Raw genomic sequence first — 23,189 nt, forward strand, 5'->3', positions numbered from 1 at the left:
CTAAGATTGTTTCAAATAAGAATATTAATCAGGTAATTGTTGTTCCTTCTCTATGTCCTAGTCCTTCTTCTATGAAGGAGCGTCTGTTGCATAACTTGGACGTGGTTCGTGCCTTGAAGTTTTACTTACAAGCAACCAAGGATTTTCGTCAAACATCTTCTTTATTTGTTGTTTATTCTGGAAAGCGTAGGGGTCAAAAAGCTACGGCTACCTCTCTTTCTTTTTGGCTGAAAAGCATCATCCGTTTGGCATACAAGACTGCTGGACAGCAGCCTCCTGAAAAAATTACAGCTCATTCTACTAGAGCGGTGGCTTCCACATGGGGTTTTAAAAATGATGCTTCTGTTGAACAGATTTGTAAGGCTGCGACTTGGTCCTCCCTTCATACTTTTTCCAAATTTTCCAAATTTGATACTTTTGCTTCTTCTGAGGCTATATTTGGGAGAAAAGTTCTTCAAGCAGTGGTGCCTTCTCTTTAGGTATCTGTCTTGTCCCTCCCATTCATCCGTGTCCTGTAGCTTTGGTATTGTATCCCACAAGTAAGGATTAATCCGTGGACTCATCGTATCTAGTAGAAGAAAAGGAAATTTATGCTTACCTGATTGATTTCTTCTACGATACGACAAGTCCACGGCCCTCCCTGTCATATTAGACAGATCATATTTTTGTTTTCAAAACTTGTCACCTCTGCACCTTTTAGCTTTTCTTTTCTCTTCCTATACCTTCGGTCGAATGACTGGGGGTGGAGAGAAGGGAGGAGCTATATATACAGCTCTGCTGTGGTGCTCTTTTCCACTTCCTGTTAGCAGGAGGATAATATCCCACAAGTAAGGATGTATCCGTGGACTTGTCGTATCGTAGAAGAAATCAATTTATCAGGTAAGCATAAATTTTCCTTTTTTTCATTCATGATTCAGATAGAACATGCAACCTTCTAATTTTCTAATTTACTTCTGTTATCAATTTTTCTACAATCACCAAGCGCTACCCAGGTGCTGAATTAAAAAATGGGCCGGCTCCTAAGCTTACAATCCTGGTTTTCTTCATAAATGGAAAGAGTCCACAGCTGCATTCATTACTTTTGGGAAATAAGAACCTGGCCACCAGAGGAGACAAAGACACCCCAGCCAAAGGCTTAAATACTCCTCCCACTCCCCTCATCCCCCAGTCATTCTTTGCCTTTCGTCCCAGGAGGTTGTCAGAGAAGTGTCAGAATTTATTTTGTCTCTTATGGAGGGTAGTACTCTTCGACATGGGACGGGAGTTTTAAGTAATCCTGTCAGTCTTTCAGTGAGGGCTTGGATGAAATTTAGAGTCCGGAGATGCAGGAAGAGTCTTTCTGCGAAACCATCCTGACTCATGTTAACAGCTCCTCAACCAATCAGCGTTGTCGAACTTTGCTTCGCTGCCTGCTTTCTTCTCTCAAGTCCATGGCAGAGGCGAGGCTACTATCCGTCACACATGAAGGGCCGTGTTCCTGTTCCACGGCGTAGATTCCGGTAAGATCGTTTCATTTTACTTTTTCATGAATGTACTGTAACTCGTTTGTTCCTGCAAACTCACATGAAAAATACAGGGTTTCAGTGAGACTCCTTTAAGTGTCTTGGAATCAAGGGTTAATATCTCTTGAGGGGGACTATTGAACAGGGTTTTTTATTAATCATGTTTGTTTTGTGATTCAATCTGCTTATGTGTAGTGTTTACTGGGCTTGTGGCTTAGAACATAACGGCCTGTTGAAGGGATGCGACCTTACGGAGGATGCTGATGTTGAGAATGGTCAACATTCTGATTCAGATTCTTCGTCCTGTGAAGAATGCGAATTGGCCCCATTGACTCAGGTCAGTCGGTTATGTTCTTTAGGCCGTCATAGAGTGCCTTGTTCCTCTGGGATTCATCCGCCTCGGGGGGCCCTGTCCTCCGGGAGGCGTGTTCCCTACCGCTTTCTGCTACTACACATGCGGGTAACCCAAGTTATGTGTTTCCCTTCTCGGAGGGGATTCCCCCCCCCCCCGAGGTTGTGGCACGTTTTTGCTTTAACATACTTTGGCGCTTGTGCGTCTGCAAAGTCCAGATGTTTATTCGCTATTGTGCTTGTGCCCAATTGCCCCAAGTCTTTCAGCCTCTGGAGGGCATGTACAGTTCCCTGCGGGTGTAACTGTTCCTGAGTGTTGTGCCTTTCGTTACAGGCGAGCTCGCCTTAGTGTTTTACTCAGACATGTTTTTGAGCTGCTTGGGGACCCTATCCTTCTTGGGTTTTGGACTCATCAGTCTCCTCCTTCGAACGTCGCACCTCGTTAGACATGGGGGGATGAAGTAATCTCCTTCAGTCTTGTTATCTTTCCCAGTTTTGTTGGAAGAACAGGGTTTCCGTTAGGCTGGTCCTGCAGACCTTTTCATACTATGTTTCCTGCGGGAACTTCTCTGGGATCAATACTCGCTGTTTGCTTCTACGGAAGTTTTTTGGGACACGTTAGTCCCATGTTTGTCTGTTTTTTCTTCCTCCCTCTCTGAGGGTGGATTTGGCCAGCTGGCAGTTATGAGCCTGGTTGCAGGCTGGTCCTGCTTTGGTTCAGATCTTCTATCTCGCGGCTTATTCAGACACGTGGTGCCTATTATACCTTGCTGGTCAGGTTGGGGTACCGAATGCTTTTTACATTATTTATGTTTGTTTTTCACGTTTCAGCTAAGCATTCTCAAGAGGACTTGCAGGTCCGTGCGGCTCTCTGGTCTGTTTCAGTCCTAAATAGCCGTCTCTCTGGTGACTGGGTCAGTGAATTTTGCTGCGTCACTCTCTGTTGCTTCCGATACACTCGGAACCTAGAGTATTCCCTTCCACGTGGTGGGAAGATTAGAAGGTTCAGCACCTTTTTCCGCCGGTCGGGCAGTGTTGCTTAGGAAATTGTCTTTTTGGACTTGTTCCTTTAGTGGTTCCTCCTCTTTGAGACCTCTTGGATTTTATCCATTTCTCCTTGTAAATAGGTCCTCTAATTTGGGAGACTTGCATTCCTTTTCGGGAATTGGTGGTTCCTTTTCGGAACATTAAAAGGTGAGGTCTTTGGTTGGGCTCTCGGTTAGGGGTCCTTTTCCTGGTGTTGGGAATGCACTGCATTTCTTCTTGAGATAGAGGAGGTCCTGGTGTTTTTTTCACTTTTTTGGTATTGCCATCCAGGTGGCATCAAGACCCATTGTTTTTTGTCCTCTGACTTGTATCTGAGCTGATGTGGAGGGTTGATGCTTGTTTCGGGTGACTTGTCTTCACTGTTCCCCTTGTGTCTGGAGCTTGTGGCTAGTCGGATAACTAGCTCAGCATACTAATGCTCTGTGGATACGCTGTACCGTAGCAATCCGAAGGTTGATAGTTCGATCCCCGGTGAGGTCTATTCAGCCTTTCCCTCCTTTTGAGGTGAATATCATGAGCAGCCTTGTGTCTCTTAGGGGGATTAGCCGCTTTTCCAGCACATTTATGTTACTGTTGCTTGGACGCCTGTTAACTCTAGTGTCCTTTTATGGCCCTAGCTCTTTGGAGTGTCGGGCTCCTGCAAGGGGTGGTCTCTTCCTTTTGTGTCGGGACCTACAAGGGCTTCTTGCTCTTGTTATCCGGGTTATCCTGGATTTTTTCCCGGGAAGGTCTTTTTTTTTTTTTTTTTTATATCAGACGAGGGATTTAGGTTCACGGAAGTTTGTTTGATCTAAACATTTGTGGGGCCCGGGCTTCTTGTCCTGATCTTTTGGTTGTTGTGGGTGTTACTTGGCGTTTTCTCTTCGTGGATCCCACTGTGGGATGTTACCGGACCTTATGATTCTAGGACTGGCCGGGGGGGGGGCACCAATTTCCGGGGTACTTGGACTTAGCCCTTGTTCTGGCTGTTCTATTTTACTACTTGGTCAGATATTCTGAGAGCCAGGCTCCTTGGGGTTTGTCTTGTGACGGACAATTCGGTTCCCTTGGGACAGCTAACTGACGTGCCCTGAAGGGGGGGGGCTTCCTGCCTAGCAAACGGAAGGTTTGCGGTTGCTCAGCTGTCACTTGTGTGTGTGTGTGCTAGCACAAGGATTTTTTAAGGGGTTCTTCCGAGTTCGTCAGTGATGTGGCCTTCTGTCCTCTCGGTTCTTCCTATGTCTGCCTGAGTTATGGGCAGGTGTTTATCAACGCTCTCCTCTTCAGGGGGCTCGTTGTCTTCCTTATGGAGGTGTGGTTCCCTTTTAGGGGCCTCTCCTGTGTTCGGGAGGTTGGAACAGATGTTTATCTGGTTCGAGGATTGGTCTGCTCTTTGAGTTGTTCCTATCCATCTGGGGTGCTGCTGGCTCTGCATTGAAACTTAGACCTGATTAGATCTAGTAAAGCCACCGACTCACGTCTACTCGTTTGTCTTTAGGTTGAAGTGGCTGTGTCCATTCTTCCGCCCTTTTGGGGGCCGGTCTTGGGGTTCCTTTCTGTTCCCTTACTTTCAGACCTACCGTTGCTTGGGCTGGTCCGGCTAGGTGTAGGATCTGGGATCTGTTGTTCATCCACATGTCTTGGGGGTGAGAGTGGACCTTCTTTTTAGAGGTTCTGGGCCTCTCCCCCTCTGAGATCTGTGGGTAGGCTTGGCGGCCTGGGTTGCCTGGAGAGTGTCCTCTGTCTTGGAGGTTGGGCAATCTACATCTTGGATTTTGTGCTGCCGCTTCTTCCTTATGGAGTGTTTCTCCGTATTTTCCTACGGATGGCAGCGTGTTACTAGATGTTTTTTCTCTGAGTTTACTACTTGTTGTTCTGTTTGCTCAATCTCTGAGTTCTGACGGTCTGAGGACTTGGTCCTCAGCTGTCCTTTTCGGTGCTATTGCACAATGTTTGGGAGATGTTCTTCTCCTTAATGTTGTCCGATTGCTCCTTGGGGCTTGGGTGTCTTCTCTCCTTGTTTCGGGATCCATTCGGGTCTCTGTGGATTTGACCTTCCCTTGAAGGGGGCTTTCCTTTATGGATTTTGCTATCTCTTGGGGTATTCCTTTTGGCTTCCCTTGTCCTCTCTCTTTTGGGGGTTTTGGTACTGTACTAGTAAGGGTTGCATGGGGACCGACTGTTGGGCAATGGTTCTCTTGGAGGAGTGTTGGCTCAGCGAGTCTGCTTGAGGTCTCTAGTTAGGCCTCAGACTATCTGCGTGTCAGTGTCCTTGGGACCTTTTCCTTCTAGTTTTTTTGCCCGGCTCAGACGAAGCGGGGTTTCATTGGGTTGTGGTTGTAGGCCTAGTGCCCTCAGAATGGGCCGCCTATTGTACCCTCCCATTTTTTGCATTCAGTGTCCTCTATAGCTTGGGTATTGTTTTTCCCAAAAGTAATGAATGCAGCTGTGGACTGACAAACTGAAATTATGCTTACCTGATCATTTTCTTTTCTTCAGATGGAAAGAGTCCACAGCTCCCCACCCATATTTTTCAGTGGGGCGTCTTTATTTTGTATTCTTCTGGCACCTTTTCACCCTGGTATTTCTTCTACTTTTCCTTGTTCCTCGGCAGAATGACTGGGGGATGAGGGAAGTGGGAGGAGTATTTAAGTATTTAAGCTTTTGGCTGGGGTGTCTTTGCCTGGTGGTTCTTATTCCCCAAAAGTAATGAATGCAGCTGTGAACTCTTTTCATCCGAAGAAAAGACAATTATCAGGTAATCATAATTTAAGTTTTTTCAAATAAAGATACAAAGAGAACAGATAAAAATTGATTATAGGAGTAAATTAGAAAGTTGCATAAAATGACATGCTCTATCTGAATCATGAAAGAAAAAATGTGGGTTTCCTATCCCTTTAAGAAACAAGGGCTTTTTTTTTTTTTGGGGTATGATTGCCCAGTGATCCTGATACCAGCATGCATTGCAGCATGCTAGTATCTAGGCTCCACTGTAACTGGTGGTCACAATGATTTTTTACTCAGTAACTGTTACTGTACTGTACAGCTTCACATGCAGCATGTATCTCATGAATTGAGGCACCTTACTGACAGGCATGGGATCACACGGACACCCTGTCCCCGCGATTGGTAGCCTGTGTTGTCCTCCATTACACTGTCTGCAGTGCCTTACTCTTGAGCATGCACAAAATGCCCAATCTTGACAAGACTTGCCCACTAACAGGGTACAGGGCATGTCCTTAAAGGGACATTTAAAACTTTGAGATGATAATATAAAATGATAAATGCTATAGTCTGCAATATACATTATTTATTTTGTCCCCTTTTCCTGTAATTCCATTCTGATATTGTAAACTTTTCAGTTCCTGTTAGAAATGGAAGTGCAGAACATTGTTTTATTTCACACTGCCATTGGCTGCACACTCTAGTAACCTATTTATAACTGTCCCTAATTGGCCACGCCAGAGAAGGTAACCTAAGTTACAACATGGCAGCTCCCATTGTTTTATAGGCACTAAACCTTTACACTTATTTTTATCATTATTTAAACTAAAGAAACTTTTAACAAATACGTCTACATGTTACTCTGACTAATCTTTTTTTTAATGCATCATTCTATGATATTTAGTGTTTAATGTCCCTATAAATGTGTGTGTAGGTTTGTATATGTCACACATTTGCATACATACATATGCATAAACACATGCCTTATTCAGTGTCCCTTTAAGTCACTTGGGTTCATTCCCTGGTTGTCAGCAGTGGAGCTTCACTTTTGATAAAGGATCTACCTGGAAACCGTGAAACTAGAAATAAGATGATTGAATCAGTACGCGCTGAGTTAGGGCTGGTGTATGATATATGGGCAAGCAGTTGCTCTCAGCCCACAACCACTTTCAGTAAATCATCCCAATACACAAAGGCAGACATATTTACACAGCTATTGTGATGCATTATCTGCTCCCCAGGGTCACAGCTTGCCGACTGTAACCTGCAGTTAGCTCCTATACTAATGGGCCGAGGATGAACTGCTGCTGATTTATTATCTTTATAACCAGGAAGCACTAGGGATGCGCTCTGCATGGGATTGTGGGTCATCTATCTGAGTTATCACTCACAAGAACACCACGGTAGGGGCGGCTCTGGCACACAAAATGTATGACCCCCCTATAAATCCTGTTATTTCTATAGGAGGCTGCTTACCCATGTGTAACAGAGCTGTCACATGAATCTGGAATCTATTTACCATATCTAATGTCACCAGGGTGTTTATACAGACACTGGAGATTGCTGTATGTATCTTCTGTGCTTTTCTAACTATATACAATCACTGTAACCCAATCATCTAGCTGCATACGGTAATCATATGGGATGTGAGGTTACTGGGACAAATAGGTTTAGTTGAACACAAGATGGGACACATTGCCCTTGTATTACTGACAGCCAAAGAATTAGTTATTACTATTGTGTGTAACTGTTTTACAGAGTTAACCACAACTGTGTTTTCTGGCAGTAACACACAAGAATGCTATAGTAAAGCTGTGTAATACACATTTATTGGGATGTAACCATTTGGTTGCAATGAACACTAGTGACAGTTATTTATACATCAGTTGCCTTGCTTATCTTTGCTATTGCTGGGCAGACACGTTCTGTATAAACTCTGAAAATAGGAAGGAGATGACAATGGAGAGTGTGTATGTATGGTGTGTGTGTATGTATGTGTGTATGTGTGTATGTATGTATATATATGTGTGTGTGTGTGTGTGTATGTGTGTGTATATATATGTGTATGTGTGTATGTATGGTGTGTGTGTATGTGTGTATGTATGTATATATATATGTGTGTGTATGGTGTGTGTGTATGTGTGTATATATGTGTATGTGTGTATATATATATGTGTGTATATGTATGTGTATGTGTGTATATATATATGTGTATGTGTGTATATATATATGTGTGTATATGTATGTGTATGTGTGTGTATATATGTATGTGTATGTGTGTGTGTATATATATGTGTATGTGTGTATATATATATGTGTGTATATGTATGTGTATGTGTGTGTATATATATATGTGTATGTGTGTATATATATATGTGTGTATGTGTATATATATATATATATATATATATATATATATATATATATATATTTAACAAGGTGTTGGAAACATTCCTCAGACATTTTGGTCCATATTGACATGATAGCATCAAGCAGTTGCTGCAGTTTTGTCGGCTGCACATCCATGGTGCAAATCTCCCGTTCCACCACGTCCCACAGGTGCTCTATTGGATTGAGATCTGGTGACTGTGGGGGCCATTGGTGTACAGTGAACTCAGAGATGGTATTCTGCATACCTTGGTTGTAACGAGTGGTTATTTGAGTTACTGTTGCCTTTCTATCATCTCGAACCAGTCTGCCCATTCTCCTCTGACATCAACAAGGCATTTTCATCCACACAACTGCCGCTCACTGGATATTTTCTCATATCCAGGTTGTTGTTTGAGTCTGAGGACGGGGGTAAAACCCCGAAACGTCACTCTGTTGGAATAAAGTTTTTTTGCCACTTCAAACCCGGTGAGTGTCTGCTTTTGTTGGAGGTCTATGAAATATGTTGCTGAGCACCCCCGTCATAAGGAAAGTATTGTGAGTGCTAAACTGCTGTGCGTTGATATATTATATACACATATACACACACACACACATATATATATATATATAATTATTTTTTTTCATGTAATTGGCAAGAGTCCATGAGCTAGTGACATATGGGATATACAATCCTACCAGAATGCCTATAAATACACCTGTCACCACACGCACATTTCAGTTTTACAAACTTTGCCTCCCTATGGAGGTGGTGAAGTAAGTTTGTGCTTGATTTCTATGATTTCTTCTATGATAGGCGCTTCTAAGCATTCTGAAGCTTCCTCTGCAGCGCTGCCCTGTGTAGCGCCTCGGTTCCTCTGCAGCGCTGCCCTGTGTAGCGCCTCGCTTCCTCTGCAGCGCTGCCCTATGTAGCACCTCGCTTCCTCTGCAGCACTGCCCTGTCCCCTGCAGGGTGATTCTATAATTATGGACAGTGCTGAGAGGGTGGGATAGGTGATGTGCCCAGTGATGTGACTCTGTGTATTCAGTGTCGTCCTCTGCAGTGATGCATTTTCTGTTGAACTTTGTGTGTAAGCAGTACGTCAGTCTCTTATTACACCCCATTCCCCCGTCTCACCTATGTCACTGTCTTTAGCAACCGTATGTCCCCTACACTAGCTTTCTCTAAGGGCCTGATTCTCTGAAGCTCTCCACTCAGGCGAGATGATCTTAGAAGTCTAGTCAGTACCGCGAGGTCCACCAAAGAAGTTTAGAAACGGAAATGTTAGCTTAAGAGATGTTTATCTCACTATGCCGGTTCTGGATGTCAAGAAGACACAGCTACATTACAGTATAAGGTGTAAATTAAGTACTAAAGATCTTGTGTGATTGCTCCTCATGCCGGCAAGTTTGTGATCATCAGACCCTTCGTCGTGTCTTGTGTTCCCTACATTATTATGCTGCATGTTGTGTGCTTTGTGTTCGAACTGTAATGAACTTTAGGTCCCTAAGCATGTTGTCTTTTATTTATAGTTTTAGTCATTGAGCTTTTTTTTTTCTTGCAGGTATTTAAGTACAAAGCTGTGATGCTGGCAGAAAAACTGCTCCCTGCATTCAACACCCCAACAGGGATACCATGGGCCATGGTGAATCTGAAGAGGTAAGTTATCCTCTGCAGCCAATCTCTTCACCATTAGTGCCTCCCCTCCAAAACCCAGAGCGTCCAGTTCACCAAAGCCTGCACAAGATACCATCAGTATTCACAAGTGCCATGTTACACAGGTTTACCAAGTTAGTAGATAGAAATATCCCTATTTCTAGTCATTGTAAGCATACTTACAGCACACTTTTTGAGCCACAATACTTACAGATCAAATCTTGTCAGATTGTTAAACCCCTTTGAAATGATCTGCTCTTTACACAAACCCTCAAGAGGGGGATTATCAATGATAAATAAAATATTAGTCGGTATACACTATAAAAAATTACCAGCGTACACGAAGACGTGGGAATCTGACCCAACACTATCTTTAGATACATGGCCAAATCACCCTCTTTAATGAGTATCACTGAAACCAACATGAAAATACTATGAAGATGGTATCTCAATCCTAGTAGGTTCCCTGATACAGATACCACATGCTGGAGAGGTTGGGTACAGGAGGGAACACGTGTGGTTGATCTCCTAGTATTAAAACTTTTTTGGCAAGTGGTCCACACAGAAATCAGAGTACTGGCACATGAAATACATCTAGACCCCTTGATATTTTTGTTTAATACACTACCCAAACTAAAATGTAAATACAAACATTAACCCACCTCATGGCACTAAACAGTTAATACCAAGGTTATGGGGAAAAACCAACTGGAGACATAAGGTAACCTGGTTATTGTCACTAAATACCATTATCAAAAAAACTAATCATATAGATTTTACTACTCTGTAAAGTTCTTCTGGGAAGAATATTTATCTTTTTTTGTAAACCGCTCACTAACTTTGTTAAATCCTAAGTCAGTCTCCCACTTTGTACTGTGAGCAGCTGTGTGTTTACAGATGTATCTTACATACGTTGTATGAGAGAGGACTAGGCTGACTGGTCTAGTTGCCTGTGTAATTAGAACCAATAATGGAAATGTACTTCTGTTTTATAAATGTTTGTAAACTTCAATACTGCAGAGTCATCTAGATAGTTAGTCTTGAGTCTAAGACCTTCTGCACGAGTGAGATGTGCTGTGATTCCTGCACCGTGGGTGTAGATCTGTTTTCTGCAGCTAGTGTGCTCGGGCTCCAGCTGGCTAGCGTCTGCCTTACAATAACTATAGTTTAACAGGTATTTATGTAAAGATTTGAAATAAAGTTTCCCAATTCTATTTCTAGGTTCTTTTCTATAAAATGCCAAAAAATGAATCTTTATTTTATGCTTTTTTGTTTTGTTTGTTTTTTTTTTTTTCTTTTCTATTCTTTTGCTTATTCTTAGTCTAATACATCTGTTACCAGACTATCCAAATATTCTGATGATCATTTAAAATATACTATAAATTATGGGGGGGGCGGTGTTTTTATTTTGCATTTATTTTTAGTAAGTCAACATTGGCATGTGGGGTTCCTATGAACAGAACTCAAGTTTTCCCCACCCCAAAAAATGCACTTTTAAAAAAAAAAAAAAAGTCTTCTGCTCGATGTTACATTACAACTCACTGGTCACACCCGGCCTAGTAACAGCAGCCATCTGATTGCTGAGGGGTGATCTCTGCAAACAAGATACGGAGCTGGCACCTGGCAAACGCGGACAGTTGCACCTCTCACGGCTATACCCCGACCTCCTGCTGTATGTCAGTCAGATACTACTACTCTCAAGCATGCCAGGGCTCTTGGTGTTTTTATGCATTGGTATATGTCTGTGTATCTATGCATGTGAGAGTTAGATATGACTGTGTACATAGGGCTAGTGCATGTACGTGTTTAGATAGTCCATGAGCTAGTGACGTATGGGATATACAATCCTACCAGGAGGGGCAAAGTTTCCCAAACCTCAAAATGCCTATAAATACACCCTTCACCACATCCACAATTCAGTTTTACAAACTTTGCCTCCTATGGAAGTGGTGAAGTAAGTTTGTGCTTGATTTTTTTGTATGATAAGCGCTTCTAAGCATTCTGAAGCCCAATTCCTCTCAGAGTACAGTGTTTGTCAGAGAGATGTGAAGAGAGTATCACCTATAGATTTTATGGTTTTCCTCGTGGGAAATCTTTTCAAAGGTTCTCTGTTATTGGTCGTAGGGATTCATCTCCTACCTCCCTTTTCAGATCAATGATATACTCTTATACCATTACCTCTGCTGATAGTTTTTCAGTACTGGTTTGGCTATCTGCTATATGTGGATGGGTGTCTTTCGGTAAGTATGTATCATTATTTAAGACACTCTCAGCTATGGTTTGGCGCTTTATGTATTAATATAAAGTTTTAAATATATGTTTTTTACTTATATTTGCCATGAGTCAGGTCTATGTATATTTCCTTTTGCCGACTGTTAGTTTCAGTTTGGAAAGCATCTTTTAGGAAGTTATTTTTCTGACCTGGGGTATAGTACTTATTTTTAAAATTGACAGTTTTTTCTTTAAATTTCGCTGGCAAAATTAGGCTCGCCAGGTCGCAAAATGCTGTTAATTATTGCGTCATTCTTGGCGCAATCATTTTTTTGCCGCAAATGTACGTCTTTGATGACGCAAGTTCGTCATTTCCAGCGTTTTAGTTGACGCCAGGTTTCCTTGCACGAGGTTGCGTCTTATGATGCAAGTTGCGTCATTTCCGGATGTTGTTGGCGTCCAAATTTTTTTTCAACTTCCTTTTGCGTTGTAGGTCATACTTAGTGCCAAAAAATGTAGTTTATTTCTCCAACATAGGTGTGTCCGGTCCACGGCGTCATCCTTACTTGTGGGATATTCTCTTCCCCAACAGGAAATGGCAAAGAGCCCAGCAAAGCTGGTCACATGATCCCTCCTAGGCTCCGCCTACCCCAGTCATTCTCTTTGCCGTTGTACAGGCAACATCTCCACGGAGATGGCTTAGAGTTTTTTAGTGTTTAACTGTAGTTTTTATTATTCAATCAAGAGTTTGTTATTTTGAAATAGTGCTGGTATGTACTATTTACTCAGAAACAGAAAAGAGATGAAGATTTCTGTTTGTATGAGGAAAATGATTTTAGCAACCGTCACTAAAATCCATGGCTGTTCCACACAGGACTGTTGAGAGCAATTAACTTCAGTTGGGGGAACAGTGAGCAGTCTCTTGCTGCTTGAGGTATGACACATTCTAACAAGACGATGTAATGCTGGAAGCTGTCATTTTCCCTATGGGATCCGGTAAGCCATGTTTATTACGATCGTAAATAAGGGCTTCACAAGGGCTTATTAAGACTGTAGACTTTTTCTGGGCTAAATCGATTCATTATTAACACATATTTAGCCTTGAGGAATCATTTTATCTGGGTATTTTGATATAATAATATCGGCAGGCACTGTTTTAGACACCTTATTCTTTAGGGGCTTTCCCAAAGCATAGGCAGAGCCTCATTTTCGCGCCGGTGTTGCGCACTTGTTTTTGAGAGGCATGGCATGCAGTCGCATGTGAGAGGAGCTCTGATACTTAGAAAAGACTTTCTGAAGGCGTCATTTGGTATCGTATTCCCCTTTGGGCTTGGTTGGGTCTCAGCAAAGCAGATACCAGGGACTGTAAAGGGGTTAAAGTTCAAAACGGCTCCGGTTCCGTTATTTTAAGGGTTAAAGCTTCCAAATTTGGTGTGCAATACTTTTAAGGCTTTAAGACACTGTGGTGAAAATTTGGTGAATTTTGAACAATTCCTTCATGTTTTTTCGCAATTGCAGTAATAAAGTGTGTTCAGTTTAAAATTTAAAGTGACAGTAACGGTTTTATTTTAAAACGTTTTTTGTACTTTGTTATCAAGTTTATGCCTGTTTAACATGTCTGAACTACCAGATAGACTGTGTTCTGAATGTGGGGAAGCCAGAATTCCTATTCATTTAAATAAATGTGATTTATGTGACAATGATGCCCAAGATGATTCCTCAAGTGAGGGGAGTAAGCATGGTACTGCATCATTCCCTCCTTCGTCTACACGAGTCTTGCCCACTCAGGAGGCCCCTAGTACATCTAGCGCGCCAATACTCCTTACTATGCAACAATTAACGGCTGTAATGGATAATTCTGTCAAAAACATTTTAGCCAAAATGAACACTTATCAGCGTAAGCGCGACTGCTCTGTTTTAGATACTGAAGAGCATGATGACGCTGATAATAATATTTCTGAAGGGCCCCTAACCCAGTCTGATGGGGCCAGGGAGGTTTTGTCTGAGGGAGAAATTACTGATTCAGGGAACATTTCTCAACAAGCTGAACCTGATGTGATTACATTTAAATTTAAGTTGGAACATCTCCGCATTCTGCTTAAGGAGGTATTATCCACTCTGGATGATTGTGACAAGTTGGTCATCCCAGAGAAACTATGTAAAATGGACAAGTTCCTAGAGGTGCCGGGGCTCCCAGAAGCTTTTCCTATACCCAAGCGGGTGGCGGACATTGTTAATAAAGAATGGGAAAGGCCCGGTATTCCTTTCGTCCCTCCCCCCATATTTAAAAAATTGTTTCCTATGGTCGACCCCAGAAAGGACTTATGGCAGACAGTCCCCAAGGTCGAGGGAGCGGTTTCCACTTTAAACAAACGCACCACTATACCCATAGAGGATAGTTGTGCTTTCAAAGATCCTAGGGATAAAAAATTAGAAGGTTTGCTTAAAAAGATGTTTGTTCAGCAGGGTTACCTTCTACAACCAATTTCATGCATTGTCCCTGTCGCTACAGCCGCATGTTTCTGGTTCGATGAGCTGATAAAGGCGGTCGATAGTGATTCTCCTCCTTATGAGGAGATTATGGACAGAATCAATGCTCTCAAATTGGCTAATTCTTTCACCCTAGACGCCACTTTGCAATTGGCTAGGTTAGCGGCTAAGAATTCTGGGTTTGCTATTGTGGCGCGCAGAGCGCTTTGGTTGAAATCTTGGTCGGCTGATGCGTCTTCCAAGAACAAGCTACTTAACATTCCTTTCAAGGGGAAAACGCTGTTTGGCCCTGACTTGAAGGAGATTATCTCTGATATCACTGGGGGTAAGGGCCACGCCCTTCCTCAGGATCGGCCTTTCAAGGCAAAAAATAAACCTAATTTTCGTCCCTTTCGTAGAAACGGACCAGCCCAAAGTGCTACGTCCTCTAAGCAAGAGGGTAATACTTCTCAAGCCAAGCCAGCTTGGAGACCAATGCAAGGCTGGAACAAGGGAAAGCAGGCCAAGAAACCTGCCACTGCTACCAAGACAGCATGAAATGTTGGCCCCCGATCCGGGACCGGATCTGGTGGGGGGCAGACTCTCTCTCTTCGCTCAGGCTTGGGCAAGAGATGTTCTGGATCCTTGGGCGCTAGAAATAGTCTCCCAAGGTTATCTTCTGGAATTCAAGGGACTTCCCCCAAGGGGGAGGTTCCACAGGTCTCAGTTGTCTTCAGACCACATAAAAAGACAGGCATTCTTACACTGTGTAGAAGACCTGTTAAAAATGGGAGTGATTCATCCTGTTCCATTAAGAGAACAAGGGATGGGGTTCTACTCCAATCTGTTCATAGTTCCCAAAAAAGAGGGAACGTTCAGACCAATCTTAGATCTCAAGATCTTAAACAAGTTTCTCAAGGTTCCATCGTTCAAGATGGAAACCATTCGAACTATTCTTCCTTCCATCCAGGAAGGTCAATTCATGACCACGGTGGATTTAAAGGATGCGTATCTACATATTCCTATCCACAAGGAACATCATCGGTTCCTAAGGTTCGCATTCCTGGACAAGCATTACCAGTTCGTGGCGCTTCCTTTCGGATTAGCCACTGCTCCAAGGATTTTCACAAAGGTACTAGGGTCCCTTCTAGCTGTGCTAAGACCAAGGGGCATTGCTGTAGTACCTTACTTGGACGACATTCTGATTCAAGCGTCGTCCCTTCCTCAAGCAAAGGCTCACACGGACATTGTCCTGGCCTTTCTCAGATCTCACGGATGGAAAGTGAACGTGGAAAAGAGTTCTCTATCTCCGTCAACAAGGGTTCCCTTCTTGGGAACAATAATAGACTCCTTAGAAATGAGGATTTTTCTGACAGAGGCCAGAAAAACAAAACTTCTAGACTCTTGTCGGATACTTCATTCCGTTCCTCTTCCTTCCATAGCTCAGTGCATGGAAGTGATCGGGTTGATGGTAGCGGCAATGGACATAGTTCCTTTTGCGCGCATTCATCTAAGACCATTACAACTGTGCATGCTCAGTCAGTGGAATGGGGACTATACAGACTTGTCTCCGAAGATACAAGTAAATCAGAGGACCAGAGACTCACTCCGTTGGTGGCTGTCCCTGGACAACCTGTCACAAGGGATGACATTCCGCAGACCAGAGTGGGTCATTGTCACGACCGACGCCAGTCTGATGGGCTGAGGCGCGGTCTGGGGATCCCTGAAAGCTCAGGGTCTTTGGTCTCGGGAAGAATCTCTTCTACCGATAAATATTCTGGAACTGAGAGCGATATTCAATGCTCTCAAGGCTTGGCCTCAGCTAGCGAGGGCCAAGTTCATACGGTTTCAATCAGACAACATGACAACTGTTGCGTACATCAACCATCAGGGGGGAACAAGGAGTTCCCTAGCGATGGAAGAAGTGACCAAAATCATTCTATGGGCGGAGTCTCACTCCTGCCACCTGTCTGCTATCCACATCCCAGGAGTGGAAAATTGGGAAGCGGATTTTCTGAGTCGTCAGACATTGCATCCGGGGGAGTGGGAACTCCATCCGGAAATCTTTGCCCAAGTCACTCAGCTGTGGGGCATTCCAGACACGGATCTGATGGCCTCTCGTCAGAACTTCAAAGTTCCTTGCTACGGGTCCAGATCCAGGGATCCCAAGGCGGCTCTAGTGGATGCACTAGTAGCACCTTGGACCTTCAAACTAGCTTATGTGTTCCCGCCGTTTCCTCTCATCCCCAGGCTGGTAGCCAGGATCAATCAGGAGAGGGCGTCGGTGATCTTGATAGCTCCTGCGTGGCCACGCAGGACTTGGTATGCAGATCTGGTGAATATGTCATCGGCTCCACCTTGGAAGCTACCTTTGAGACGAGACCTTCTTGTTCAGGGTCCGTTCGAACATCCGAATCTGGTTTCACTCCAGCTGACTGCTTGGAGATTGAACGCTTGATCTTATCGAAGCGAGGGTTCTCAGATTCTGTTATCGATACTCTTGTTCAGGCCAGAAAGCCTGTAACTAGAAAGATTTACCACAAAATTTGGAAAAAATATATCTGTTGGTGTGAATCTAAAGGATTCCCTTGGGACAAGGTTAAGATTCCTAAGATTCTATCCTTACTTCAAGAAGGATTGGAAAAAGGATTATCTGCAAGTTCCCTGAAGGGACAGATTTCTGCCTTGTCTGTGTTACTTCACAAAAAGCTGGCAGCTGTGCCAGATGTTCAAGCCTTTGTTCAGGCTCTGGTTAGAATTAAGCCTGTTTACAAACCTTTGACTCCTCCTTGGAGTCTCAATTTAGTTCTTTCAGTTCTTCAGGGGGTTCCGTTTGAACCCTTACATTCCGTTGATATTAAGTTATTATCTTGGAAAGTTTTGTTTTTAGTTGCAATTTCTTCTGCTAGAAGAGTTTCAGAATTATCTGCTCTGCAGTGTTCTCCTCCTTATCTGGTGTTCCATGCAGATAAGGTGGTTTTACGTACTAAACCTGGTTTTCTTCCAAAAGTTGTTTCTAACAAAAACATTAACCAGGAGATTATCGTACCTTCTCTGTGTCCGAAACCAGTTTCAAAGAAGGAACGTTTGTTGCACAATTTGGATGTTGTTCGCGCTCTAAAATTCTATTTAGATGCTACAAAGGATTTTAGACAAACATCTTCCTTGTTTGTTGTTTATTCCGGTAAAAGGAGAGGTCAAAAAGCAACTTCTACCTCTCTCTCTTTTTGGATTAAAAGCATCATCAGATTGGCTTACGAGACTGCCGGACGGCAGCCTCCCGAAAGAATCACAGCTCATTCCACTAGGGCTGTGGCTTCCACATGGGCCTTCAAGAACGAGGCTTCTGTTGATCAGATATGTAGGGCAGCGACTTGGTCTTCACTGCACACTTTTACCACATTTTACAAGTTTGATACTTTTGCTTCTTCTGAGGCTATTTTTGGGAGAAAGGTTTTGCAAGCCGTGGTGCCTTCCATTTAGGTGACCTGATTTGCTCCCTCCCTTCATCCGTGTCCTAAAGCTTTGGTATTGGTTCCCACAAGTAAGGATGACGCCGTGGACCGGACACACCTATGTTGGAGAAAACAGAATTTATGTTTACCTGATAAATTACTTTCTCCAACGGTGTGTCCGGTCCACGGCCCGCCCTGGTTTTTTTAATCAGGTCTGATAATTTATTTTCTTTAACTACAGTCACCACGGTACCATATGGTTTCTCCTATGCAAATATTCCTCCTTAACGTCGGTCGAATGACTGGGGTAGGCGGAGCCTAGGAGGGATCATGTGACCAGCTTTGCTGGGCTCTTTGCCATTTCCTGTTGGGGAAGAGAATATCCCACAAGTAAGGATGACGCCGTGGACCGGACACACCGTTGGAGAAAGTAATTTATCAGGTAAACATAAATTCTGTTTTTGTACCCCTCTTCCTATATGCCTCTTGTCTTCTATATGCTCAGAGGGCTATGCTGTTTGCATTTTTTTCCCAGTCCTGAAACTGCCTTATAAGGAAATTGTGAATAAAGCCAAGTGTATCTGCTGTAGTATGTAACAGTTGTCATGATAAGCTTTTAGAAGAATGTATCCATCAGTGCTAGTATATTATCCGTTGTTCCTTCAACATCTAATGTACATGATATCCCTGTTGATATGAAAAAATGATATTGCTGATGCGATACAGAAGGCTTTGTCTGCTATTCCGCCTTTTTATAAACGTAAAAGGTCTTTTAAAACTTCTCATAATACTGATGAAATTTTTAATGACCGACAACATACTGAGATATCCTCCTCTAATCAGGATCTCTCTGATTCAGAAGATCCTACCTCAGACATTGACACTGGCATATCTACTTATCTTTTCAAGATTGAGTATATTCGTTCCTTGTTAAAAGAAGTGTTGGTTACTTTGGATATTGAGGAGTCTAGTCCTCTTGATATCAAAACTAGTAAACGTTTACATTCTGTTTATAAACCTCCTGTGGTTACTCCTGAGGTTTTTCCAGTTCCTGATGCTATTTCTGATGTGAGGCCACTGAAGCCTTTTTTATTTGTTTTTGCTGTCTTATATTCTGGTGTAAGACCTGCTCTGATTATGGCGCTCTGGTCTGGTAGCGGGAGCGAGCTACCTTCATTTTAATGGCACGATCGGGGCGGCTGTGACTAGACAGCGTACCCGATACGCTTAGAAAAAAAACAGACCCGCTCAGTAGAGCCAGGAGCTGCGGTCTGTAAAATACATTTTTGTAGGATAATATCTGAGACATACTTCTAGAAAGCTGGCGCTAACCTAATGTTATATAATTCTGCACTATGTGCAAATGTATATAACATTATCTGGTGGGTTTACTGGCCCTTTAATGAGGCCTTAGATTTGTGGGATGTTGTTCTTCTTCTTCTCATCCATATAGGTCACTTCAAGCTTGAGGAGAAACATTGTCTATAACTTTCCCTTTCTGACTGGCCTCAGCCTAATGGAGCTTTACCTTCAGGCTATGACCAGATCCGCGGTAATTTCTGGCCTCTGAACCATATCTTAGGTGGGATTTGTCACAGAATCGTCAGTGTTTGACAGTGTCCATCTCAAACGCACTCTGTCATGAATCTTCTGCGTTTGATGGAAGTTGTTTAGGATATGTTACCTTTAACCCTGTTTTTCATGAGACCATTGTAACTTACATTGCTCAATGTCATTCTGTAATCCTGTTTCAAAGAATCCACCTCAGTAGGTGAGGTCATTCCTACCTGGTGGTTGATAAAATGCGCAACCTTCAGAAGGAGGAATTTTATGCTGTCCAGTTTGGCTGTCTTTTCTGAAGGCACAAATCTGTACGGCTGGACAGAACACACTTCTCTAATGTCCTCCATTTCCATATAATGGTGAATCTAAAGACTTTTTCCTGCTCTGAAGATAGGTGGTCTTTTTCTTTTTTTTTTAAACATGATCTTCTGATTTAGGGCTAGATTATGAGTGGAGCTCAATATTGCGCTTACGTGAGCACGATATTTGTGCTCCACTCCGTAATACCAGCGCATGTAAATGTGCGCTGGTATTAAAAGTGTGGTGCAATGCGACTTCGAAATCGCATTCGCATTGCCTGTGAGCCAAGCTCTCACGAAAGCTCACTTCAATGGGAGCCTCGTTTTCATGCCAACATACATGGCAAATGGTGCAGCGTTGGGCAGCAATAAATAAATATATATGTATATGCTTAGATAGTTATATATTTGTTTATATGTGTATGTTCACATTAACACATAAATATAGTATATACATATATAATTATAGTGAAAACACATTCCCCCATTGACATCCATGTAAAGGCTTTTTCAATGCTGTTTTTTTTTCTAACACTCCACATCCCCTCACCTTATAACTGTTTTGTGCAGTTTTTTATTAAAAAAATAAAGATGCTCATATTTTACTCTACTGTCCTCTTTGTTTTGGGGGCAATTGGGGCAACTTTTTCATTAACTAGAGATCTGATCTCTGGTTAAAGATTTCTACCACAAAGTGAAAACGCGAGATCACCTTAACCGGCTGGTTATTTAACGTGCGCCCGTAAATGGGCAAATTAATACATTTAAAAATACAACAAAACAATGCTGGCACTGTTCAAAGGTATAAAGTAAGAGATGAGGAGCTTCGACCTAGGGCACGGGTATAGCCACAAAAGGGCACGCTTCACACTTGTATGGCTAATGACAATTCCTCCTTACATACATGAAAACACAATCGGCAAATAGCCTGGGCAAAGCTAATAATAAACACATTCCATTTTATAATCAACATTCCCGATTGGTAATAACTAGAGAAAAAAGACTGGTTCTGTTAATGAGTAAATATAATGAAACTATAAAATACAAGTATGACAAAAATGAAATGAACTACATAAAATGTCCGTGTGCAACGCAATCTTAAATCAATTACAAATTACACCTAATGACTATGCCGCCATATTTTTTGCATTTTTAAATTTATTAATCCAGGTGTTTTTAATAGCTTTCAACAAGCCGATCAAGCTGTTTGCTATTGAGTTTCAAATGCAGATCACCATAGTTGGACATCAAATTGCCATAGAATTTGAATTGCTTCCCAGTTCCTCTTTGTGTGGTCATGTGACCCCCATTTGATACATGCCATTATTGCGGCTGCGTTCTCGGTAAGACAACTATATTGATTATCCGGAATGCATGGATAATTAGATCATACCTAATATGCGGGTGATGGAGCATCAACAGTGGTAAGAGGGATTTATATCCACTATCATCAAGGGATAGAAAGGTTAAAATTGAAATGTGCATTTCAATGTGAAATAGCATTTTTATAATAAACTTTCATAAGCAAAAACGCTTTTAGTAAAAGTTATTACTGATTTTGTGCGGCATACGCACATATCCTGTGAGGACCTGTGCACCAGTACACAAACATCATGTCTGCTCAGAGTATTGCTTCTGTAAAGATGTAATTTGTGTCATACAAGCCACCTCTGACCACAGGCATGGTGTTTAAATACTGATGTATGGGCCCTCACAGGATATGTGCATATGCTGCAGGAAAACATTATTATCATCAGATATTTGTAGAGCTCCTACAGATTATGCAGCACTAAAAACATGGATCTAATTTGCGGGGTGATCCCAAGGGTGCGGCGGCTATTCCCGGGTATCATTGGAGAGCTCTGGGTGCCCAGATGTCACAGTCCAAAAAGAGACATAATCCGTGTCTGGGAAGTGAAGCAGCAGTCTGGCAAAGGGTACTCGGGAACAGTCCGAGGTTGGGGTGTCACAAACCCCAGGTTTCCGAGTAAGCTCCCTCTTAGTAATCATCCCAACTCATGCCCATCAAAGGTATGACAAGTCCCCAGAAGAACGGAGCTCTGGAGCAAAGGACTTTGGGAGCGACTTAGGTTAAAGTCCAGTGGGAATCTCTCTAGCGATCCCAGCCGGGGAATAGTTCCATAAGATCCCGGTTATGTCTCGGCAAGGCAGGAAGTGGGTAAAGCGGGGTAGTGATCAGCTCTTTCAGTGCAAAGTTCCATTACTGCACAAACAAAGGGGACTGGTGGAAAACACAATAATCCAAATAGGGGAAGGGGTTGCCCTGGCAGCCTGGTATCCGTGACAGAAGTATATTGTAAAAATGCTTCTATTTTACATTGAAATTACACATTTCAATATCGACAATTCTATCCATTTATTGTGTTCACTATTTGTATTGGTATTTTCTGAGTCTCGCTTGCTTTTCCGCTGCTGCAATTAGTTTATCGACTGACGGACCAATGAACACTGATCATACACATCCCTATTATAAATAAGATTATTATAAGTATCATTTCTACCCGTATTATTCCTTAGTAAGCGATATATTCACTACTGCATGTGCTGATTATCAATAAGATATGTATAATTTCTACCTGTATTATTCCTTAGTAAGCAATATATTCACTACTGCATGTGCTGATTATAATATGTATCATTTCTACCTGTATTATTCCTTAGTAAGCAATATATTCACTACTGCATGTGCTGATTATAATATGTATCATTTCTACCTGTATTATTCCTTAGTAAGCGATGTATTCACTACTGCATGTGCTGATTATCAATAAGATATGTATAATTTCTACTTGTATTATTCCTTAGTAAGCAATAGATTCACTACTGCATGTGCTGATTATCAATAAGATAATATGTATCATTTCTACCTGTATTATTCCTTAGTAAGCGATATATTCACTACTGCATGTGCTGATTATCAATAAGATAATATGCATCATTTCTACCAGTATTATTCCTTAGTAAGCGATATATTCACTACTGCATGTGCTGATTATCAATAAGATATGTATAATTTCTACCTGTATTATTCCTTAGTAAGCAATATATTCACTACTGCATGTGCTGATTATAATATGTATCATTTCTACCTGTATTATTCCTTAGTAAGCAATATATTCACTACTGCATGTGCTGATTATCAATAAGATTATTATAAGTATAATTTCTACCTGTATTATTCCTTAGTAAGCAATATATTCACTACTGCATGTGCTGATTATAATATGTATCATTTCTACCTGTATTATTCCTTAGTAAGCAATATATTCACTACTGCATGTGCTGATTATCAATAAGATAATATGTATAATTTCTACCTGTATTCCTTAGTAAGCGATATATTCACTACTGCATGTGCTGATTATCAATAAGATAATATGTATCATTTCTACCTGTATTCCTTAGTAAGCGATGTATTCACTACTGCATGTGCTGATTATCAATAAGATTATAATATGTATCATTTCTACCTGTATTATTCCTTAGGAAGTGATATATTCACTACTGCATGTGCTGATTATCAATAAGATTATAATATGTATCA

General features: G+C 42.0%; 1 protein-coding gene across 2 annotated transcripts in view; it reads left to right on the plus strand.

Moving 5' to 3' along the window:
- The window catches only part of MAN1A2 (mannosidase alpha class 1A member 2), a 354,032-nt gene that overhangs the window by 313,604 nt on the left and 17,239 nt on the right, over window positions 1-23,189 (plus strand). For both annotated transcript variants that reach the window (XM_053705763.1, XM_053705764.1), the window contains one exon: window positions 9,536-9,630. In XM_053705763.1, coding sequence (XP_053561738.1) covers window positions 9,536-9,630 — 95 coding nt within the window. The remainder of the gene's footprint in view (window positions 1-9,535; window positions 9,631-23,189) is intronic.

Source organism: Bombina bombina, chromosome 3 (assembly GCF_027579735.1).
Source record: "Bombina bombina isolate aBomBom1 chromosome 3, aBomBom1.pri, whole genome shotgun sequence".
NCBI classification, from domain to species: Eukaryota; Metazoa; Chordata; class Amphibia; order Anura; family Bombinatoridae; genus Bombina; species Bombina bombina.